This window comes from Pleurodeles waltl, chromosome 7 (genome assembly GCF_031143425.1).
Source record: "Pleurodeles waltl isolate 20211129_DDA chromosome 7, aPleWal1.hap1.20221129, whole genome shotgun sequence".
NCBI classification, from domain to species: Eukaryota; Metazoa; Chordata; class Amphibia; order Caudata; family Salamandridae; genus Pleurodeles; species Pleurodeles waltl.
Window position 1 is genome coordinate 45,197,812 of NC_090446.1, and position 18,698 is coordinate 45,216,509.

Consider the following 18,698-nt stretch of genomic DNA (forward strand, 5'->3'; position numbering starts at 1 on the left):
CCCACTATCCCCCGTTATTCACATTAGCAGCAGAACCATTAGCTAAGAGTATTCAGGAATACCCAAACATAACAAGAATCCACTTCAGAAACAACAAAAAGTGTCTGCACCAACGCCACTACTGACCGCAACAGAATCGCATTCATCAATGACCCAAGACATCAGTTTAAAAGGCTCTCAAGATTTATAGTAAATAAGCACAAGTCGGAATTTTTCCATAGATCAGTACAGCAAGATAGAGACCACGATGATGGGATGGAATTCTGAAAACTAGCCAGCGTTGTGCTGTCAAATAAATGTAATACAGGACACTGCCATGTTCCTGTGTCATATCAAGGCTGGGTTATATCCTCGTTCTAGTGCTAAATATTCTCTCCAGATTATGGTATCCCACCAGTAACCAAACCAAAAACTGACCCGATAGCACTTCATCATGAACTGGTTCATTTTATCCGGGTGGTGGTTGCAGCAAGAATTTGCAAGACAACTTTACAAGATCCAAGAGAGACGGGAGGTCTTGGCTGTCTGGATGCTTTGAAGTACTGCCCAGTAGAGCATCTCCAGGTGACAGCAGAGTGAACAGTTAGAGAAACAGATAAGGGATGGGTGCTCATGGATCAGGCAGTGGGGAGCAGGACACTGGCCTGGTTAGAGAGGAGGGTTGGACCACAAAGTGCCTACCTAGCTGCACAGTTCAAAATAGTTTTGAAGGTCTGGGACAGTGCACCAACTACAGGGTGAGTTAAATTGTGCCCTTCCCCTAATATGCCAACCCACAATTCTCAGCATGAAATTTGGTGCACTTCCCCCAGCCTTTCTGAGTAATCAATGAACAATACCAGGAAGGACTTGGCAACTTCTTTACACTCTTGAAGCTTGAGAGAAGTTAATGGTCTTCTTACCAGAGGTTATTCCTATGAAATTCACTCTTCATACTCTTGGATGAAATGCAGTTTTAGATTTAAGTTTTGTGCTTTAACTATGTTTATTTTACTGTTTAATTGCTTACAGACCCAGCCTAGAAACCACAACCAGCAAGCGACTCCGCTTTCTTACACAACACCGTGAATCAATGTACAGCCATAAATAAGAATGAACAACTGATTCCATCACCCCTAAATATCCAGAAGTGCCTGTTGCCTGAACCCCACTACTATAGCTTATCCCTCCTCTATATATTTAGGTCACTTAGCGCAATCCTTTCTCACATCCAGTGCTCGCGTTGTGCACCTCAGCTGGTATTGGATTGTGTAATGTACAGAACTGAAGAACTTGGGGTGAGTTAGCTCTCGAAAGTCAGTCAACGGTAAAGTTAGGAATGATGGCCAGTCTTGATCAAACTCCAACTTGCTTTGCCCCAGTGATGATCTTTTCCGGACCCAATAGTGCCAAAGCCTCAGATGCCAGTCTCTTATCTGTGAGGTTTCCTCCAGCTAGCTATGATCACTTGTTTGGTTATGCAGACCTTCAGTTTCCAGGTGATGAATAGGTCCTCTTTCACTGCCAGGGTAAAATATGGATTGCCCCATGTCGGAGTGCTATCTTCCAGATCTGTGAGACAGATATGGTTTGATCAACCATTATTTCTCATCTCACATTAGCCCCATTCCACCATAAACTGAAACCTAGGAGACCCTTCCTCAGGGGGACAGTTTAGCTGCTCTCTGTTCCTTCGCTACCCAGATAAAATTGTTTTTAGCTTTCTGCAGGTGCACAAGCATGCAATGTGGAGCCAGCAGGCAGAGGGTCTAAAACAGGGAAAGCATCTCAAGGAGTCTAGCCACATGCCAGGTTTGCAATTCTCATCAGGGTTTAGCCTTTAGTAAGAGGAAGTCGGCAATGTCAGAGTTGGGCACAATTAGTATTCCCCTGTAGCTTAATTGGTCCATCACGATGTTATTTTGCCATCAAGATGCTCATCAACTGGGATTTCTCTAGGTTAACTTTGAACTCGAGACACTGCGAAACTTGGTAAGCACTTGAAGCACACGGAAAGCATGGCCAATGAGTCTGACATAGATACTCAGATGTCATCACCATACACTGTCCTTTTATACTCATCTTCACCAGTCTTACTATTCCTGTGGGTGTACTCCTCCAGAGGTCCCACTTTCATGATGTAAAGGAGTGGGCAGGGGGACACCCCTGCCCAGTGCCTCACTGTCTCCAGAAGTTTGGTGAGGAAAGGCCAGTGACCCTGCCAGACTCCGTTCCTGTGGCCTGCTAATATCCACCCCTGAAGTACCAACCCATATTCAAACACCTCTACAGTCCAACGGAAGAGTCTCCAATTCACTTGTTCGAATGACTTCTTGGCATCTAATGCAAGCAGCAAGGACCTCTGTTCCATGGACGTTGTGAATGAGACGTCAAAACATTTTTTTGTTGACCCCGGTATTTCTCCCCTATATGAAGCCACATTGACAGAGATATATCAATCCAGGTATTATGGGATGCAATCAGGCCAACAAAATGCCAGTGAAGAATTCTGCATCCTTGTTTTGGGAGGGAGAGCGGTCTCTAAGACATAGAAGGTGCGCTTCCTTACATTGGGAATAACCACTATTGCCTCCCACATCGAGGGGGTTAGTTGGGATGTGGAGTACCCAAAATTGCATAGCATCATGAGAATGGGCACAAGTGTGTGGCAGATGGTTTAAAAAAAAAAAAAAAAAACTGAGGTGAAGCCATCTAATCATGAGGCCTTTCCCATCTTTAGTTTCTTTATAACTAGTGTAAGTTCCTCGTCATCTATTGCATAATCAAGGTAGGCAGTCTGGTCTCACGTAACTTTGGGGAGAGCCGAGGACCCCAGATATTCCTCTGTATCAGTGATACTCAAAGTACGGCCCGGGGGCCACATGTGGCCCTCCTGGCCTCTTCATGCAGCCCCCTGGTCAAAAGCAGCACTGGGCTGCTCTTTACTCCACTCAGCACCAACATTAAAAATATGTTAAATAATAAGCAAACAGTTATTTTAAGGTTAATTGAAGTTAAAAAGGGAAGTAACTAGGGTGTCTTACACCACTTATTTTTAAGAAATCCTTCATTTATAAAGGCATCTTGCAGCAGAAGTGTACAATATGCAAAGTCTCTTCAAAACTGAAAAGTGTATTTCATTAACATGCAGCACCTCTTCACCTTAGCACATCAGATTATATCAGTGAGTTACAAAGATTTGTTTTGAAAGTGATAGTTTTTATGTATGGATTTAGAACATTAATTAATATATATACCCTGACCGCAATGGTGAACTAAGAGGCAAGTGAGTTGTTAGGGGCACGTTAGGGTGGCCGGGTTTCTATTATACATGAACAACATTCTAATTTATTAAATCAAAAACAAGAGTTTTTACAAAGTGCACATCCTATAGCTTTGTTTTTCGAGGTCCATATGTGATAATAAAGGAAAAGGATGGAAAGGGAAAAACAATTGCCCAGGATCACATGATTTAGTAAAGTAGGAAGCTGTGATTAATCCCAGGTCTTCTGGTTTCATATCGTGCAGCAGAGCCACTAGATGTGTATATGCTTCGCTCCCCCTGGACCGACTTTACAGATTTCCCCACCATGCCATAAGGCCCCCCCCCCCCCTATCACCCTGCTAGCATAAGTGCAGCCCCCGGTCACATCACAGACCAAAGCGTTTGGCCCTCTGGAAAATGTTTGCGAGTACCCATGCTCTGTCTTATCGCAAGAAGTGTCTTCTACCACATACAGCTGTTCATATGTCAATAAACACTTTAGCTATATTTTTGTCTCTCATTAAAGTGTGACCCTCCTGGTCCTTCACGTCATTTATCCTCTCACCACTGAACTTGGACCTGGACTTACAGGCTAGTCTCTTCCCCCACTATGTCCACCCTGCACGGTATTTCTATTTGATTCAGATTAGGAGGTACTCAGCCATTTCAATAGCTAGGGCTCTAAACTGACACATCTACACTAGCTCACTGCTGCCCACTGGAGTGTGCAATATGTGGAGCTCTGGCACCCTTCTACTGCCCAATGTCTCCTCCTGTAGTGTTCTCTTCTCTTCCCAGTCTCTTCTTCCTCTTGTTGGTGACAGGCACTCAGATGAACAGTAGCCACCCCACGTCTCTGTGCTTGGGGCTCACTCTCCTAAGCAAACATACTGCCTTCTGTTCTTGTCGACAAGTGTTCAGGTGCACCTGAAGCCCACTGCCTTGTAGCAATCTGCCTCAGGCGGTGCCTTTGATGTACAAGTTACTTACCTTCGGTAAAAAAAATATATCTGGTAGAGACATATTCTAGTTGCAGATTCCTTACCTTAGAATTTTCCCCCAGGCGTGAGACTGGATCCGGAGATTTTTCTTTGAGCAATACCCTTGCGCGTCGGTAGGTGGCATCGGTCGAAGTCAGAGGCATCATGGTCACCGTGATGACATCAGGAGTAGAACGCCGGCCTCACGCAGTGATGTCAGTTTCTTTTAACGACTTTCCAAGCCAGAACGCAGAGCTGCTAAGAACACTGAGATTGGTGCGCCAGAGCTAAGGACCTGAAAGAGGGAATTCCTGTCCCTAGAAATCAGTTTGCAAGCGGGGAGGATGGGTGTGTGGCAAGGAATCTGCAACTAGAATATATCTCTACCAGATATTTTGTTACCGAAGGTAAGTAACTTGTAAATCTGAGAGAGACTTCTAGTTACATATTCCTTACCTTAGAATAGATATCCAAGCAATGCCATACTCGGTGGTGGGCTGCAAACCAAGATCATACTAGAAAGTCCTGCAGAACCGAACAACCAAAATAGCCGTCTCGACAGACCGGACTATCCAGGCAGTAATGCTTAGCAAACGTGTGCAGGGATGCCCACGTAGCTGCCTGGCAGATATCCAGGACAGAAACTCCGTGTGCTAACGCAATGGAAGCAGAGTTGCTCAGGTGGAATGAGCATGCAAGCCTTCAGGAGGTTGCTTTTTGGCCAAAGCACAGCACATTTTGATGCAAAGAAGCACCCATCGAGAGATGGTATGCTTTTGCACTGCCTTCCCTTTTTTCGCACCCACATACTTAAAGAAGTGTTGACCGTCCACTCGGAAATCTTTAGTACGATTGAGGTAGAACGCCAACGCTCTTTTTGGGTCCAGACTGTGGAGTCTCTCCTCCTCATGGGAAGAATGAGGGGGTGCGAAGAAGGTAGGCAAAGTGATGGACTGGCCTACATGAAAGGGTGTAACCACCTTAGGAAAGAAGGAAGCTCTAGTGCGCAACACTACTTTGTCAGGGTGCACAGAGAAGTATGGAGGTTTTGAGGAAAGGGCCTGAAGTTCACTCACCCTGCGAGCAGAGATGATAGCAACCAGAAAGACAGTTTTGAAGGTGAGGAGCCGCAAGGGACTATTATGCATTGGCTCAAAGGGGGTACACATCAAATAAGAAAGTACAAGATTAAGGTCCCACTGAGGCATGATTAACGGAGTGAGAGGAAATAAATGGGTGCGCCCTTTTAGGAACCTACTCATAATAGGAGATTTAAAGAGTGAGGGCTGATCAGGTAGCCTAAGAAAGGCCGACATGGCAGATAAATACCCTTTAAGGGTGCCCAAAGCGGAACCCTGCTGGGCTAAAGAAAGAATGAACAGAAGAACCTCTGACAGAGGGGCAGAAAGGGGATCAACAGATTTGTTGGTACACCATGCCACAAATTTATTCCAACGACAGGTGTATACAGTTTTATTTGATAGACGCCTGGCTGCCAAGATAACTTGGAGACTTTAAGGTGGAAGGGCAAAAGCCCGTAACTGTTGCTGCTCAATCTCCATGCATGAAGGCGGAGGTTGGACAGGTTCGGGTGAAGAACCGTACCCTGGTGCTGCGATAGAAGATCCGCCCGAAGAGGCAGTCTGAGTGGAGGATCAATGAACATGCTCAATAGCTCTAAATACCACACTCTTCGAGCCCAGTCCAGAGCCACCATGATGACTTGGGCCCGGTCGTTCTTGAGAACTCTGGGCAGAAGAGGTATAGGCGGGAGGGCGTAAAGGAGGCCGGAGTACCACTCGAGACGAAAAGCGTCTCTGAGTGAGTGCCGCCTTGGAAACTCCAACACGCAAAACAGCTGACCAAGGCTCTCCCCACTGCTGAAAGAGACCTTGCACCACCTCAGGATGGAGATGCCCTTCGTGATCGGCTGTGCATCGGCAGCTGAGTTCATCCGCTCTGGCGTTGAGGTAGCTTCCACCAGATGTTGAACCATCAGGGTAATGCCCTGATTTTCCAGCGATGTCCAGAGGCGCAGTGCCTCCTGAGAAAGGGTCCAGGACCCTACTCCGCCCTGTTTGTTGGAGTACCACATGGCGGTAGTATTGTCCGTGAACACCTGCACTACTTTCCCTTTGAGAGAGGGAAGAAATGCTTTCAACGCAAGCCTGATCGTCCGGAGCTGCAGCAGATTGATATGGAGCCCCAACTCCACCTGAGACCAGAGGCCTCCGATCTCCGCCTCTCCCATGTGGCCACCCCAACCCAGAAGTGAGTGATGCTTCTGTCACTATGGAGAGATCTGGTTGGGGAAGGGAGAGGGATCTGCTGTGGACCCAATTTGGATTTGAAAGCCACCACTGCAGGTCTTTCGCGGTTCCCTCCGAGATCTGGAAAAGGTCAGATAGATTCCCCTGATGCTGCGCCCACTGGAACTTCAGGTCCCACTGCAGAGCCCGCATATGCCATCTGGAATGTATTACTAGCAGGATGCAGGAGGCCATGAGGCCCAGCATCCTCAGAGTCAATCTCACCGACCACAAGACCAAGGCCGAAAGATCAGAATCATAGCCTGAATGTCTTGGACTCGTTTGTCGGGAGGATAAGCCCAAAACTGCACTGTGTCCAGAACTGCGCGATAAAAGGGAGTGACAGTGGGAGTCAGGTGTGACTTCGGCACGTTGATAGTGAACCCCAGTGCGTGCAGGAGTTCGCCATAGTCTGAAGGTGGGAGATGACTTTCTGGGGCGAATACGCCTTCAACAGCCAGTCGTCAAAGTAGCGGAAGACTGAAACCACGAACCTGCGCAGATGAGCTGCAACCACTGCCATCACTTTTGTGAACACCCAAGGGGCGCTGGTAAGGCCGAAGGGGAGCACGGTAAACTGAAAGTGCTCATGACCTACAACAAATCGTAGGTAACGTCTGTGGGCTGTGACTGTTGGACATCCCCCGAGAAACCAGAAGTTCGTAACCAGGCGTGGCGCCGCAAGGCCAATGAGGTAGCAACTGATCTGCCCAGAGAGTCGGTCGTATCCAGCCCAAAACAGATTGTGAACTTTGCCACGTCTCTCCCATTGTTCACTGCTGGGGAGACGATAGCACGGGCCTCCTCTGGTATTTGCGGCAGGACTTGCGCAACCGTAGCCCACAAAAAGTGGGTATAGCGGTCCAAAAGGCATGCAGTGCTCACAGACCGCAGCGCTAGACTGGAGGAAGAAAACAACTTCTTGCCAAACTGTTCCAGCCTTTTGGATTCCCTAATCCAGGGGTGCGGGCGGTAACGCGCCTGAAGAAGAGGATGCGTGGATAACAAGACTCAGGCGTGGGGTGTTGGGACAGGAATTTAGGGTCGTTCGGAGCAGGCCAATGGCGGCATGCGATAGTCCTATTTACAGGAGCCCCTGTGTTGGGTTTGGACCATGTACCCAAAAGGACATTGGTGAGGGCGCCATTAAATGGCAAAAGGGGTTCTGAAGCAGAAGCCCCAGGCTGAAGCTACTCTGTCAGGAGATTAGACCTGACCTCAACAGTAGGAAGCTCAAGGCCGAGGACCTCAGCTGCCCTACTGACCACCATACCATGAGTTGCTCCCTCCGCCGTAGCCACGGTAGGAGACAGCATGCCAGTGTCAGGAGAAATATCCATACCACTGGCTTCGCCCAATTCCTCTGCCCAATTCCTCTGCCCAGTCCAGAGCAGGGTCAACCTGGTATTCATAAGGGTCCAGGGACCCCTCCAATACCTCCCCATATTCGTACCCAGAGGAAAAAGGGTCTGAATCCGACCTGGGGCCAATAGGCCCCACTGAAGCCAAAGGTGGCTTTGGCCGATGCCGCTCCGACTCAGAGTGGTCGGGAATAAGAATTGGGTCGACATCGATAGTGGGCACCGACAACGTCAGGAGTGTCGATAATCGACCAGGCGCCAGGGAAGGTCTCAAGGGTGCAACCAGCGCCGGTGCGGATCCGCGCACGGATCCGGAGATGACCTCGGTGGCCTGGGCCGAGGAGGCCGGCACGGAACCCGAAGGCCCCTCAGCCGACCCCCTGGGTCCCAAAGGTGCCGACTCTGGGTCGGCCCGCCCAAATATGAGGCACTTGGGCTCATAAAACTCTTTTAGTTTGGCGGGGGTCGCTCCGGGAAACTCAGGGAAGCGCGGAGCCGACCCAGACGCAGGCTCCCAAGGACAGAGGCCTAGTGCGTGGATGCTCTTCTTGCGTCGTGTCGGCCGAGCGACGGGGTGAAGCCGGAGAGCGATGGGACTTTGACGACTTCTTACCTTGACCCGAGGATTTAGAAGAGGACGAGTGGTGATGACTCCACGACCGATCTCGAGACCTTCCTCTCGAGTGAGACCGGGACCTACGCGGAGTCGAGTGCCAGGCCACCATTAGCTTTAGGGACCGCTCCCTCACATCCTTGGCACACAAAAAAAAACTCAACAAAACGGTCGAATTCGGTCAAAAAGTAGCCAGGGTAGCTCTTCTCCAGATCAGCACGTGGCGCAAAAAAAAAAAAAGAACTGACGTCACTGCGTGAGGGCGGCGTCTATGTACTACTTCCGACGTCATCATGGCGAACACGATGCCTACGACACCTGCGGAGTCGACCTACGCCACCTACTAGCGCGCAAGGGTATTGCTCGAAGAAAAATCTCCGGATCCAGTCTGACGCCTGGGGGGAAATTCTAAGGTAAGGAGTCTGTAACTAGAAGTCTCGATCAGATGCTTTGTACACAAGCCATTCCTCTTTATTATTTTTTTATGGTTTATTAGATTTTAGGATATCCCCAGCAATAGAAGTGGGTACCTTTGCTTCCAACAGAGTTGCACACAAATTTATTGAAAGATTGTTGTGTCAGCAGGTGGAAAATGTGTTTATGAGAGAATTTTTAATCCATATGGAATCTATAGGCCTGTCTGACAGATGTGAAGTCTGACCACTCACTACAATGGGCAGGTAAGCTGTTCACCTGGCTATCCACAATATCACACAAGATAAAATCTCAGATATACTGACCAAAAATTATAAAACTATTACACCTGCCAAACTTATTAAACACTCTATAACTTTATATCGCTCCAGCTAAATGGCCTAACCTGTCTACAATGCCAATGTATACTTGCTGACAAAAGATATATGCCTGTCACTTGTCAGATTTTGAAAGCATTTTGAATCCCCATTTTACATAGCCTAAACAATGTACGATGAACACAAATTAAATATGACCCCTGCACGATCCTGTATATAATAACGTGGACGATCTAATAATTTACTTCTTAGCGAGTGCTCATTTATGAATAGCTACATGGAAACGTAAAAGCCCACCTACCTTTGTTTGAATGGTGGAAGCAAGTACAAGAATCATTTGAAATGGAATGGCAAAGTTCTCCGAGAGGTGAAATAAGCTGATTGTTTGTCCACTCTACAAAACCATATCCTTCCTTCAGGACGTTGTGCTTAGAACTTTTCTGTTCTCCTTGTGTGCTTTTGAGACTACAGTTTTGAAGTGTTAATGTCATCTCAATGAGATGTGTATATGTCATCTCAATGAGATGTGTATAATGGTGGCAAAATATCATCTTTTGCTACCTTTATACTCTCCAATGTTGCAGAGAAATAAAACTAGTGGAAAATATGGTGCAATGAGAAATGATTACATTATGAAAAACAGCCAGTGTTCGTGTCTACAAAGTGAGAGGGAAACGTACAAATGTAACATTTATTTTGCCTCATTAACCAATAAGTCAAGCTAAGACCTCCACCATTGTTCTTTGCTTGCTGAAACAGCAGCATCATAGAGGCACAAAGAATAAAGAAATACTGTAATCATGTAAGAAAAAAGTGAAAACAAATATATGGCCATGGAGAATGAGAAGACAGAGCTTCACATAAACACCTCTAAGTAACAATATGAGATGACTATTGTCTAGATGCTCTGAAAAATGGAGAACACAAACAATTATAGGCAGCTATCACCACAAAGTGATACATTTTGGTCATTTGGAGTTGAGTGCATCCCAAGTATGTCAACCAAACGCAGGACAAATGTTAAACTGGTACAGGTTCCTTTCTGCAGGCGTATCGCAGCGGGCTCCGACTCAAAGTGGCCAAGCACACATTGACATGACCTGAAAGGAGCTGGATCAAAATAACTAAGCCTAGATTCCTTTTTTGCAGAGATATTTGCACAGCATTTCACATTAGTATTCCACGGAGTCCAAATAAATTACACTCCGTTGTATGGCAACTGAGTTAAGAATTGCTTCCTGGGATCAGACTGTGACTCTCTCATTGCATCTCCAGATATCAGCAAAAGTGTCCCCAAACTACTCAACATGTAGAACTGTACAGTCACGGGTGAATGCTTGTTATTGATTGTAGCCTCAGTGAGGTATTGTCTACCTTTATTTTTAATATTTGAAAAAAGCTTTATTTCAGAGGCTGGTATTAGGACATCTACAGAGAACACATATTTCTGATGTTACCTGTAGTCCACGAGGTCCCTGGACCTTGCTGTCACCATGCTCACGGTTCCCAATCATTCACTCCAGCTTTTAGTTGTGTCCCATCAATCCACTAAGTCACTGGACCAGACTGTTACCATACGTAGAGTTTCCAATCAAATTTCTTTGTAGATTCAAGCACACCACAATCAAAAAGTGAAGCCTGAATCCATTTTTGTAGCTATATGTTTTGACCCTCTCTGTTTTCTATAGATGTACTGCATTTTTTTGTTAGGCAGTGTGCTCTTCTCAGTTGTTTCACTCAAAACCCAGCATCTTCTCTGTGGCCCATTTTCAAGCATCTCTTTGAAGTCTGCTTTTGTCTCCACTACGGTTCCCTATACAACACTACTTGAACTGAGCTTTTGTGTGTTCTGCGCATTACCTGCTTTCTTTTCCCTTTACTGCTGCACCCTTGGAGCAAAACTTACCCAGGCACATGCCTTCGGTGGCAGAGAGTCTCAGATGTTATACTACTAGGTGGACGCCTGTCGGAGTAAAATGTATGCGTGAGTGCGTGCGTGTGTGCAAGGCTCTCAGGGCCAGTTATTGTGTACAAATTACTTCCCTCAAGGCGCACTGCAAACCTGAGCATTTGTGGACCCAAACCTGCTGAACAAATTTGTGTTTTTTGCGCTTGATCCTGCACTTAACATTTCCAAGAGTGCTTTGACTTACAGTACATGTGAATTTGTCAGGACCAATGCTCTTTTGGCCACAAATATAACAAGCGTTAGCAATTGTGTGCACATTCTGGTGCTGCGGTACCACTACTGTCGATGCAAAGGATAAAGCAAGTGCTCTTTTGACCTAGGCTATCTTCTATGCCTTGCACCGTTTAGGTAGATTTTAGCTTGATAACATTGGTAATAACATTCTGAACAGAGTCCTGTCATGTTAGGCTACTCATCCCAGACATAAGAGCAGAGATATTGGTCTCAATTTCAAGCAGCTTTCCTCTTTTACTGCACAAGAGTCATCAGATGTGCTCTCTGGTGTCTAAGAAGGCTTTCCTTCAGACTAAAGTTCTGCTCACACTCAGTGCACTGATACGGTTTCTCTCCAGTATGCATTCGATCGTGCCGTATTAAACTTCCTTTCTGAGTGAAGCTTTTCCTGCACTTGGCACACTGGTAGGGCCGTTCTCCTGTATGTGTTCTCTGGTGCCCGGTGAGATGATGCTTCTGGCTGAAGCTTTTTGTACACTGTAGACACTGGAATGGCCTCTCTCCTGTGTGCACCCTGCGGTGCCTCATGAGATGATCCTTCATCTTGAAGCTTTTCTCACATTCGGAGCACTGATACAGTCTCTTTCCTGCATATGCTCTCTGATGTCTCAAGGTACGTGACTTTAGGATGAAACCTTTCTGGAAGTCATTGGTTAGACTGGAACATTTACCGATCTGTGACCTGGGTTGTGGAACAAAACCCACTGCCTGCCTGACGTTTACCTCACAGTCAGCAAAGGTGTATGGCCACCAGTTCTGCCGTCTACGCTGTTGACTTAGCAACATCTTTGCAATCCTGTGATAGTCATCACCTACACAATGTTCACCCGAGGCCTCCAATTCGTTATAGTGTTTTGAATGATCAAGGCTGCTGTCTTGGAGAGGAGTCCTCTTGCCACCCAGTTGTCTGCTGGGCAATGACCACTGTTGGCAGCTGGAGTTCGTTTCGTGCTGAAAGCTCTGCGGGATCATTTCTTTAACTTTTCTGGATAACGTTTTGCACGATGCATGGTTTTCAGTATATGTGGGAGAATCTTGTGCTTTCCTTTCCCTTTTCATGCCAGTTTCTCCTGTTGGGACAAATGGGAGAGACATTGTTAGTTTTCTACTGGTACAACATTGATGTAAATTGTTTGGCGAGAACCTAATCACGACATTGCAAAAGATACACTCCTGCGACAAACACAAAACGCAGCAGTCTCTACCACAAATACAAGACCGAAGAGGTAAGTGCTTTTTTTTAATTGGGGAGCACCCCTTTGTCATAACTAAAGTGGCTCCAATCAAAATATTTAAACACCAGCACACCCTATAAACAGTACTGTCAACCAGATAGCTATTTCTTTTTTTAAGTTTAACCTAAGGTATCATTTTTACAAGGGACCTAAATGTTGAAAATGTGGAAACTCGTACCCAACGTTAGATGTGGGATGGGTGTGTGTAAAGCCCACTGGTTTACAAATACACGTGGAAGCGCAGTGTGAAGAGGGCAGTAAATGTTTGTATGCATTTGAGAGTTGAAAAAGTGTTGCAAGTTAAAGGCTTCAAAGGGCTTGTGGCAATCTAACGCAAAAATGTTGTCACTGCATGAAGAGGGGTCTACTTTATGGCGTGTTTATAAAGAAAGTGGACTGAATGTGCTTTTTGTTGATGGGCCAAACAACAAGCGAGGAGGAACAGGAGCTCCTGGAACGTAGGAGTAACAAATGAATACCATACACCACTGTACCCAGGTGAATTATCAAACAGTGGAAAATCAAGGACTGAACTTTCAGGTAAGATTGATGCTGGTGATATCCAATAAAATCCTGTGTCTGACAGACAAACCACAAGTAGGGACATGAGGTCAGGCTGAGGTCAAGTTCCTCTGAGACGTATTTGAAAGGATAAAGAAAGACAAGGAAAGTAAAATCTGAAGAGGGCTGATTGTGTTCCTTTCTGAATTGCAGGTCTGAAGGAGTCCTTATGTTGAAGGGTTTGTTTTGGCACATCCTGGCTGGGCAGACCTTTTTTTATTTGCAGTTTGGCGACATCCTGGCTCCTCTTACACTGACTTCTTGAAGTTTTAAGTTGTGTAGCCAAGTATGTAGAAGTGTTTTTCTAACGGAGTTGTATGTGTTGTAACTGGTCTCGCGCACGATGCAGACTTCAAAATTGAAATATATAATTCCTTCGGTGTTTCAATGACGTGGCTAAACTCCTTCAGGCCTTTGGTAGTACGATCTACGGGTAGGCGAATGCCAATGGATCAGTGTGATACTGATGGGGCTCCGAAGAAGAGGGTTACCTCCATCCAGGTAAGAAGCTAGTGGGCTGGAGTTCTGAAGTATGGAGTCGGATTGAACTCGTCTCACTGTTTTCAAGAGGGAGAGTTCGCAGTGTGCACTGTTTTGTGGCGATGCGATCTTTGAATGAGAAGGCTTTATTTAAAGTGCATCCACGTGAAGGCATGTGTTGGGATAGGAAAGCCTCCGGAATGGGTTCTGCATGAGTGAACCCATATGCAAGTGTCTGTTTAGTTTCGCATTTTGGTTTTGATCTCAGCACACTCAACAGTCCTGTGTGTGGGTATTGAAATGCATGCACAACCAAAACAAATCAGTGAAAAATTATGTTTTTTATTTGTTTTTTACTGAACTGTCAATAAAAAGATTTATAATAAGAAAAACTACCGTGTGTGTGCAGTGGGAGCCGCAGTGGCTGTATACTGTAAAGGGCGTGACCCCGAGAGCGGTCTGTGGTCGGGGGGGCGCACCAGAGGAGCCTTCAGTGGAGAGCTTGACAGCTCTTCCCTCCCTGGATTGTGAGAAGCTGACAGCGTTGGCACCATGAAGAGTGAGAGGACAGGCCTGCAGCCTACAGAGAAGAGTGGGGCTCCGGCCTGGCTGTGTACAATGTCAGTCCAGCTCAGTACAACCTCTCATACTACACCTCTGTGGTGTGCATGAATGCCTACGACTGCGCGCCAGGTGTACGTTAGCCTTTTTTTATTCCACTGCAGACACTGTACACAAAATGGAGGACGGAGGTCCGCTTCCAGGCACACAATCTGCATTGCAGAACTCGGGGCGGACTTGGCCATTTGGTAGTTGATGTAATCACTGGGGGTGAGAGGACAGGAGGCAGCAGTGTCCAACCTGTAAGGGTTCCAGGGCATGCCCTCCCTTTTGTTCTCCAGAGGGGCTGAATACAAAGGTTAGCTGACTGGCAAGTGTGAAGATTGTACCCTCTTTTATTAGCCAGTGTTCGGTCTACCCCTGAGAGGGAGTCCCAAACCCACCTTCCTTCCTGCTATCACCTTAACACTAAAGACCTTGTCTGGAGCCAAATTCACCAGATGGAGGAACTTTCTAGGAATCGTCTGTGGACAGAGGCTCAGAGTCAACAAAGAATGTTTAAAGTACTGTATAAAGAGTGTCTGGAGCTTCTGTGTACTTTCCTGGGATTACTCATGAGATGTCGGAGTACTCACAGTCCTTAGCTTATTGCTTTCCAAGAAGGTGAGGGATCATCAGACCAGAAGACTGCAACCTGCTCCTCTCTTGGAAAGGGGACACTGCTGCATAAAGAGGGACAATGAAGGGAGGGAACGAGAGAGAAGGATAGGGAGAGAGAAGGATAGGGAGAGAGAAGGATAGAGAGAGAAGGATAGAGAGAGAAGGATAGAGAGAGAAGGATAGAGAGAGAAGGATAGAGAGAGAAGGAGAGAGAGAGAGAGAGAGAGAGAGAAGGAGAGAGAGAGAGAGAGAGAGAGAGAGAGAGAGAGAGAGGAGAGAGAGAGAGAGAAGGAGAGATAGAGAGGAGAGAGAGAGAGAGAGAGAGAGAGAGAGAGAGAGAGAGAGAGAGGAGAGAGAGAAGGATAGAGAGAGAAGGAGAGAGAGAGAGAGAGAGAGAGAGAAGGAGAGAGAGAGAGAGAGAGAGAGAGAGAGAGAGAGAGAGAGAGAGAGAGAGAGGAGAGAGAGAGAGAGAAGGAGAGATAGAGAGGAGAGAGAGAGAGAGAGAGAGGAGAGAGAGAGAGAAGGTGAGAGAGAGAGAGAGAGAGAGAAGGAGAGAGAGAGAGAGGGAGAGGGGGAGAGGGGGAGAGGGAGAGAGTGTGTGTTCTGCTGTGTGGTAGCCTGTGAGCTATGCAGTGGCGTCCTGGAGGCACAACCCCAGAAGGAGACTACCTGGACGAGCTGTCGTGTGCCGGTGAGCTTGCATCCCATTCCTTGGAAAGCCAGAGGTCTAGAGTGGTGGGACTGCTTGTGCTCCAGTGTGGCTGTGCCGCTTCACAGTGAGTCTGCCCAAGCTTCTAACGTCACTGAGACCGCGCGCAGCAGCGCTTCTTTATGGTGCGAGTCTCGCGTGGGGGCTGCTGGGGAAAGGGACCTGAACTAACCATGATCCAGCCGATTCCAAGAAGAACCTGTGGCGGCACCAAAACAAAGCGCGTCTGCCTGCCTTTCTTCAAATCTGAGAATTGCTACAGTCCCCATCTGGGCACGGAAATTCAGAACTGGCTTCAGGGTGGTCTGACCTGAATCATCTCACTAGGTGGCGAGCTTGGCAGGGCACTGTATTTTGAAATGTCTGATGGAGTTAAAAGAACCTGTTGGACAGTTTCTTGTGCGGGCAGCACATTTCAGCCAATATTAAAAATGTAGAGCTAACTTGTGATTAATACACCTGCTGGAGAGAGACCAGAGTTTTGTCTAGTCCATTTTTGACCCACCATAAAGATAACCAGCGGGTTTATGTGCCTGATGCAAAGCATGTGTACCATGCAGATCATAGAATTATTTTTTTATGTAGACAGCTCAGTTGTTTACTGCTTTTGCTACAGAGACCCTTTTATTACCTGCAGTTCATAAGTCACAATCCTAATACTGCACAGTGAGCTATGAACTAGCATCAAAGAGCTGCATACAAACTACAAGACATAGGTTGGAAACCTTTGATTTTTTTTTCCTGTCTTTCATTATTCTAAGACTGCTAGAGATGATCCTTCTGGGTAGAAATAACTTCTTATTAATAAAGCAGACTGCAACCACTGTGATACTTTTTAAATCTTGAGTTTGTGCTTATCCCGACAAAGCACTCTTAAAATATACTGCCTACTAGCATGGTTGACATATGACCTCAGTAGGAGGCAGGCCCTCTATGTAGTGTGCAAAGCTAGGCACACTGCGCAGGGGGGGTCCAGGCAACCACACGTTGGTTTACACAAGTAAAAACAAAATCACCTAATGCTCTAATTTTTATGGTAGCTTGGTCAAGCAGTTAGGCCAATCTTGGAAAAGTGCAAAGCATTTGTTGTACTCAAGGTATCAATCACGCAACTCACACATTTGAAAGAATAACTTGAGATCAATTTATAAAAATACTTCAGATTTGTATGTAATTTTTAAGACCAAGATTAGCAAAATTGGATAAGTACTTTTTTAGATAAGTATTTTTGAAGTTTAATAAAAAATAGTCTTTTTGTCCATAATTACACATCATAGGAATCATTGGAAAGTCACCTTTAAAAATACATATAAACTCGTACAGTTGAGTTATCAAGTTGTTCTTTTGCAGGTTCGTCAAGGTCGTCGGTGGGCACACTGTGCCAGCTGGAGAAGTTCTGGCAGCTCCTGGTTCCGACCGGAGCAGCGAAGAAAAGGCTCTGGAGCTGGTGCAGGGCCACTGCGAGGGACCACCTGAAAAAGCACTGCATAGGCAAGTTTAGAGGTGGTTCCTTGGGGTCCCCTCGGAGTGTTGAGGTTGCAAGGGGTAGGGAACCCTTGGGGCACAGCAGATTCTTCGCTACAGGGCGGCTGGGTGCCTAGCTAATCAGTGAGGCAGGAGCTGTGTGGAAGGATGCCTTTTTGAGCTGGAGGTAAGTCGGTTCACAGATCGTTTGCGGGACAACGGGGGATTTCTAGCAAGAGGTCCATGTGTTCCTGAAGTACCTTGACTGGGGCTTCCTCCTGGTCCTTTTACATCCCCGGGTGGGCTGATTTTCCTGGTATCCGACAACAGCTGGCCAGTACCAATGGCATTGTTACGGTTCGACCATTGGAGGGCGCAGTGCCACCAAACCTGGCATACTTGCAGGGTTTTGGCTCGCGTCGTTGGTGTGTCGTCAGGTCCAGCTGCGACTTCCAGTTCAGGAGTTAGCGGCCGGTCAGTGAAGTGACCGTCACTGGGTTGCTGGTTTCTTCTTTGTTGCAGATTGGTACCTCCCCTCTGGAGGGAGTTCTTGGGTGATTGGCAAAGCCTGGAGGTCCTCTGGAGTTCTCGAGGTCAGTCCAGTTGTCCAGCAGCTCTGCATTGGCAATTGTTGAGTCCTGGGAGCAGCAGGCAGGGTTTGGCGCCTTTTCTTTGTGCAGCAGGTCCACAGTTCTCGTGCATTGGACCTTCTTGGTGCTAGTCTTCTTTGTGTCCTTCCAAGCTGATTATCTAGGCAAGGGATGCTCACTGAATTTGGTGGGCGTTTTTAGGGGGAACCTGGTAGTGTCCAATGGGACACCTACCTTCGGTTGGCTACACCCACTCACGTTACCACTTCCTGTGGGAAGTGTCACTTCCCTATTCCCGATTGCCTATTTTCCTTCCATCTAAGATGGAGGAAAATGAAATGGAGTGTCCACCTCGCAGGCAACATCTTAGGGGTGGGGCCACTCCTCCTACCCTTTGTGGAGTTTCCCACCTTTGGGGGTTTGCAAAGGGGAGGCCATCTGCTGCTAGCAGCAGGCCTGGTGGTCAAGTTTCAAGGGTGGTAAGCCCCTTGAAGCTCACCAGCAAGGCAGTGCACATTCCTGGAGGAGGGGGTGTTAGCACCACCACCCAGGAAGGGCATTGTTCCGAATTCCAGAGAGCAGGAGGTTGGGACCAGCCAGCAACCGTGCCAGGGTAGTTAGCTTTTGAAGGAGGCACCTCTCAGGTGACCTCTAGGTACATCTTATAGTAAATCCAGTACTGGTACCAGTTTAGATTTATCATTCTGAGTTGTTTGATACCAAACAACCCAGGGTTCAGAGTTGCCATCATGTAGCTGGGAAACACGTGTTGACCAGTGTCCAGGACATGTATTAAAATGGTTGCTCTGTTCAGTCACTATGTCCCAGGGTTGGCATGGACACAGTGGGGGCATATTGCTCGTGCAGCCTGCCTTAGGGATGGAAGACCTGCCAGGGGGTGTCTTATCCATAGCATAAGCTGTGTATGGTGGACAGGGCACACACACAGTGAGCCATGTTGAGTTTGTGTTTTAGG

The 18,698-nt window shown here is 47.0% G+C and overlaps 1 protein-coding gene across 4 annotated transcripts in view; it reads right to left on the bottom strand.

Annotated features, from left to right (window-relative positions):
• Positions 1-9,923: 9,923 nt before the first annotated feature.
• LOC138303595 (zinc finger protein 615-like) overlaps positions 9,924-18,698 on the bottom strand; it is a 64,074-nt gene continuing 55,299 nt past the window's right edge. For all 4 annotated transcript variants that reach the window (XM_069242874.1, XM_069242876.1, XM_069242875.1 and 1 more), the window contains one exon: positions 9,924-12,532. In XM_069242874.1, coding sequence (XP_069098975.1) covers positions 11,697-12,532 — 836 coding nt within the window. In that variant the 3' untranslated portion in view covers positions 9,924-11,696. The remainder of the gene's footprint in view (positions 12,533-18,698) is intronic.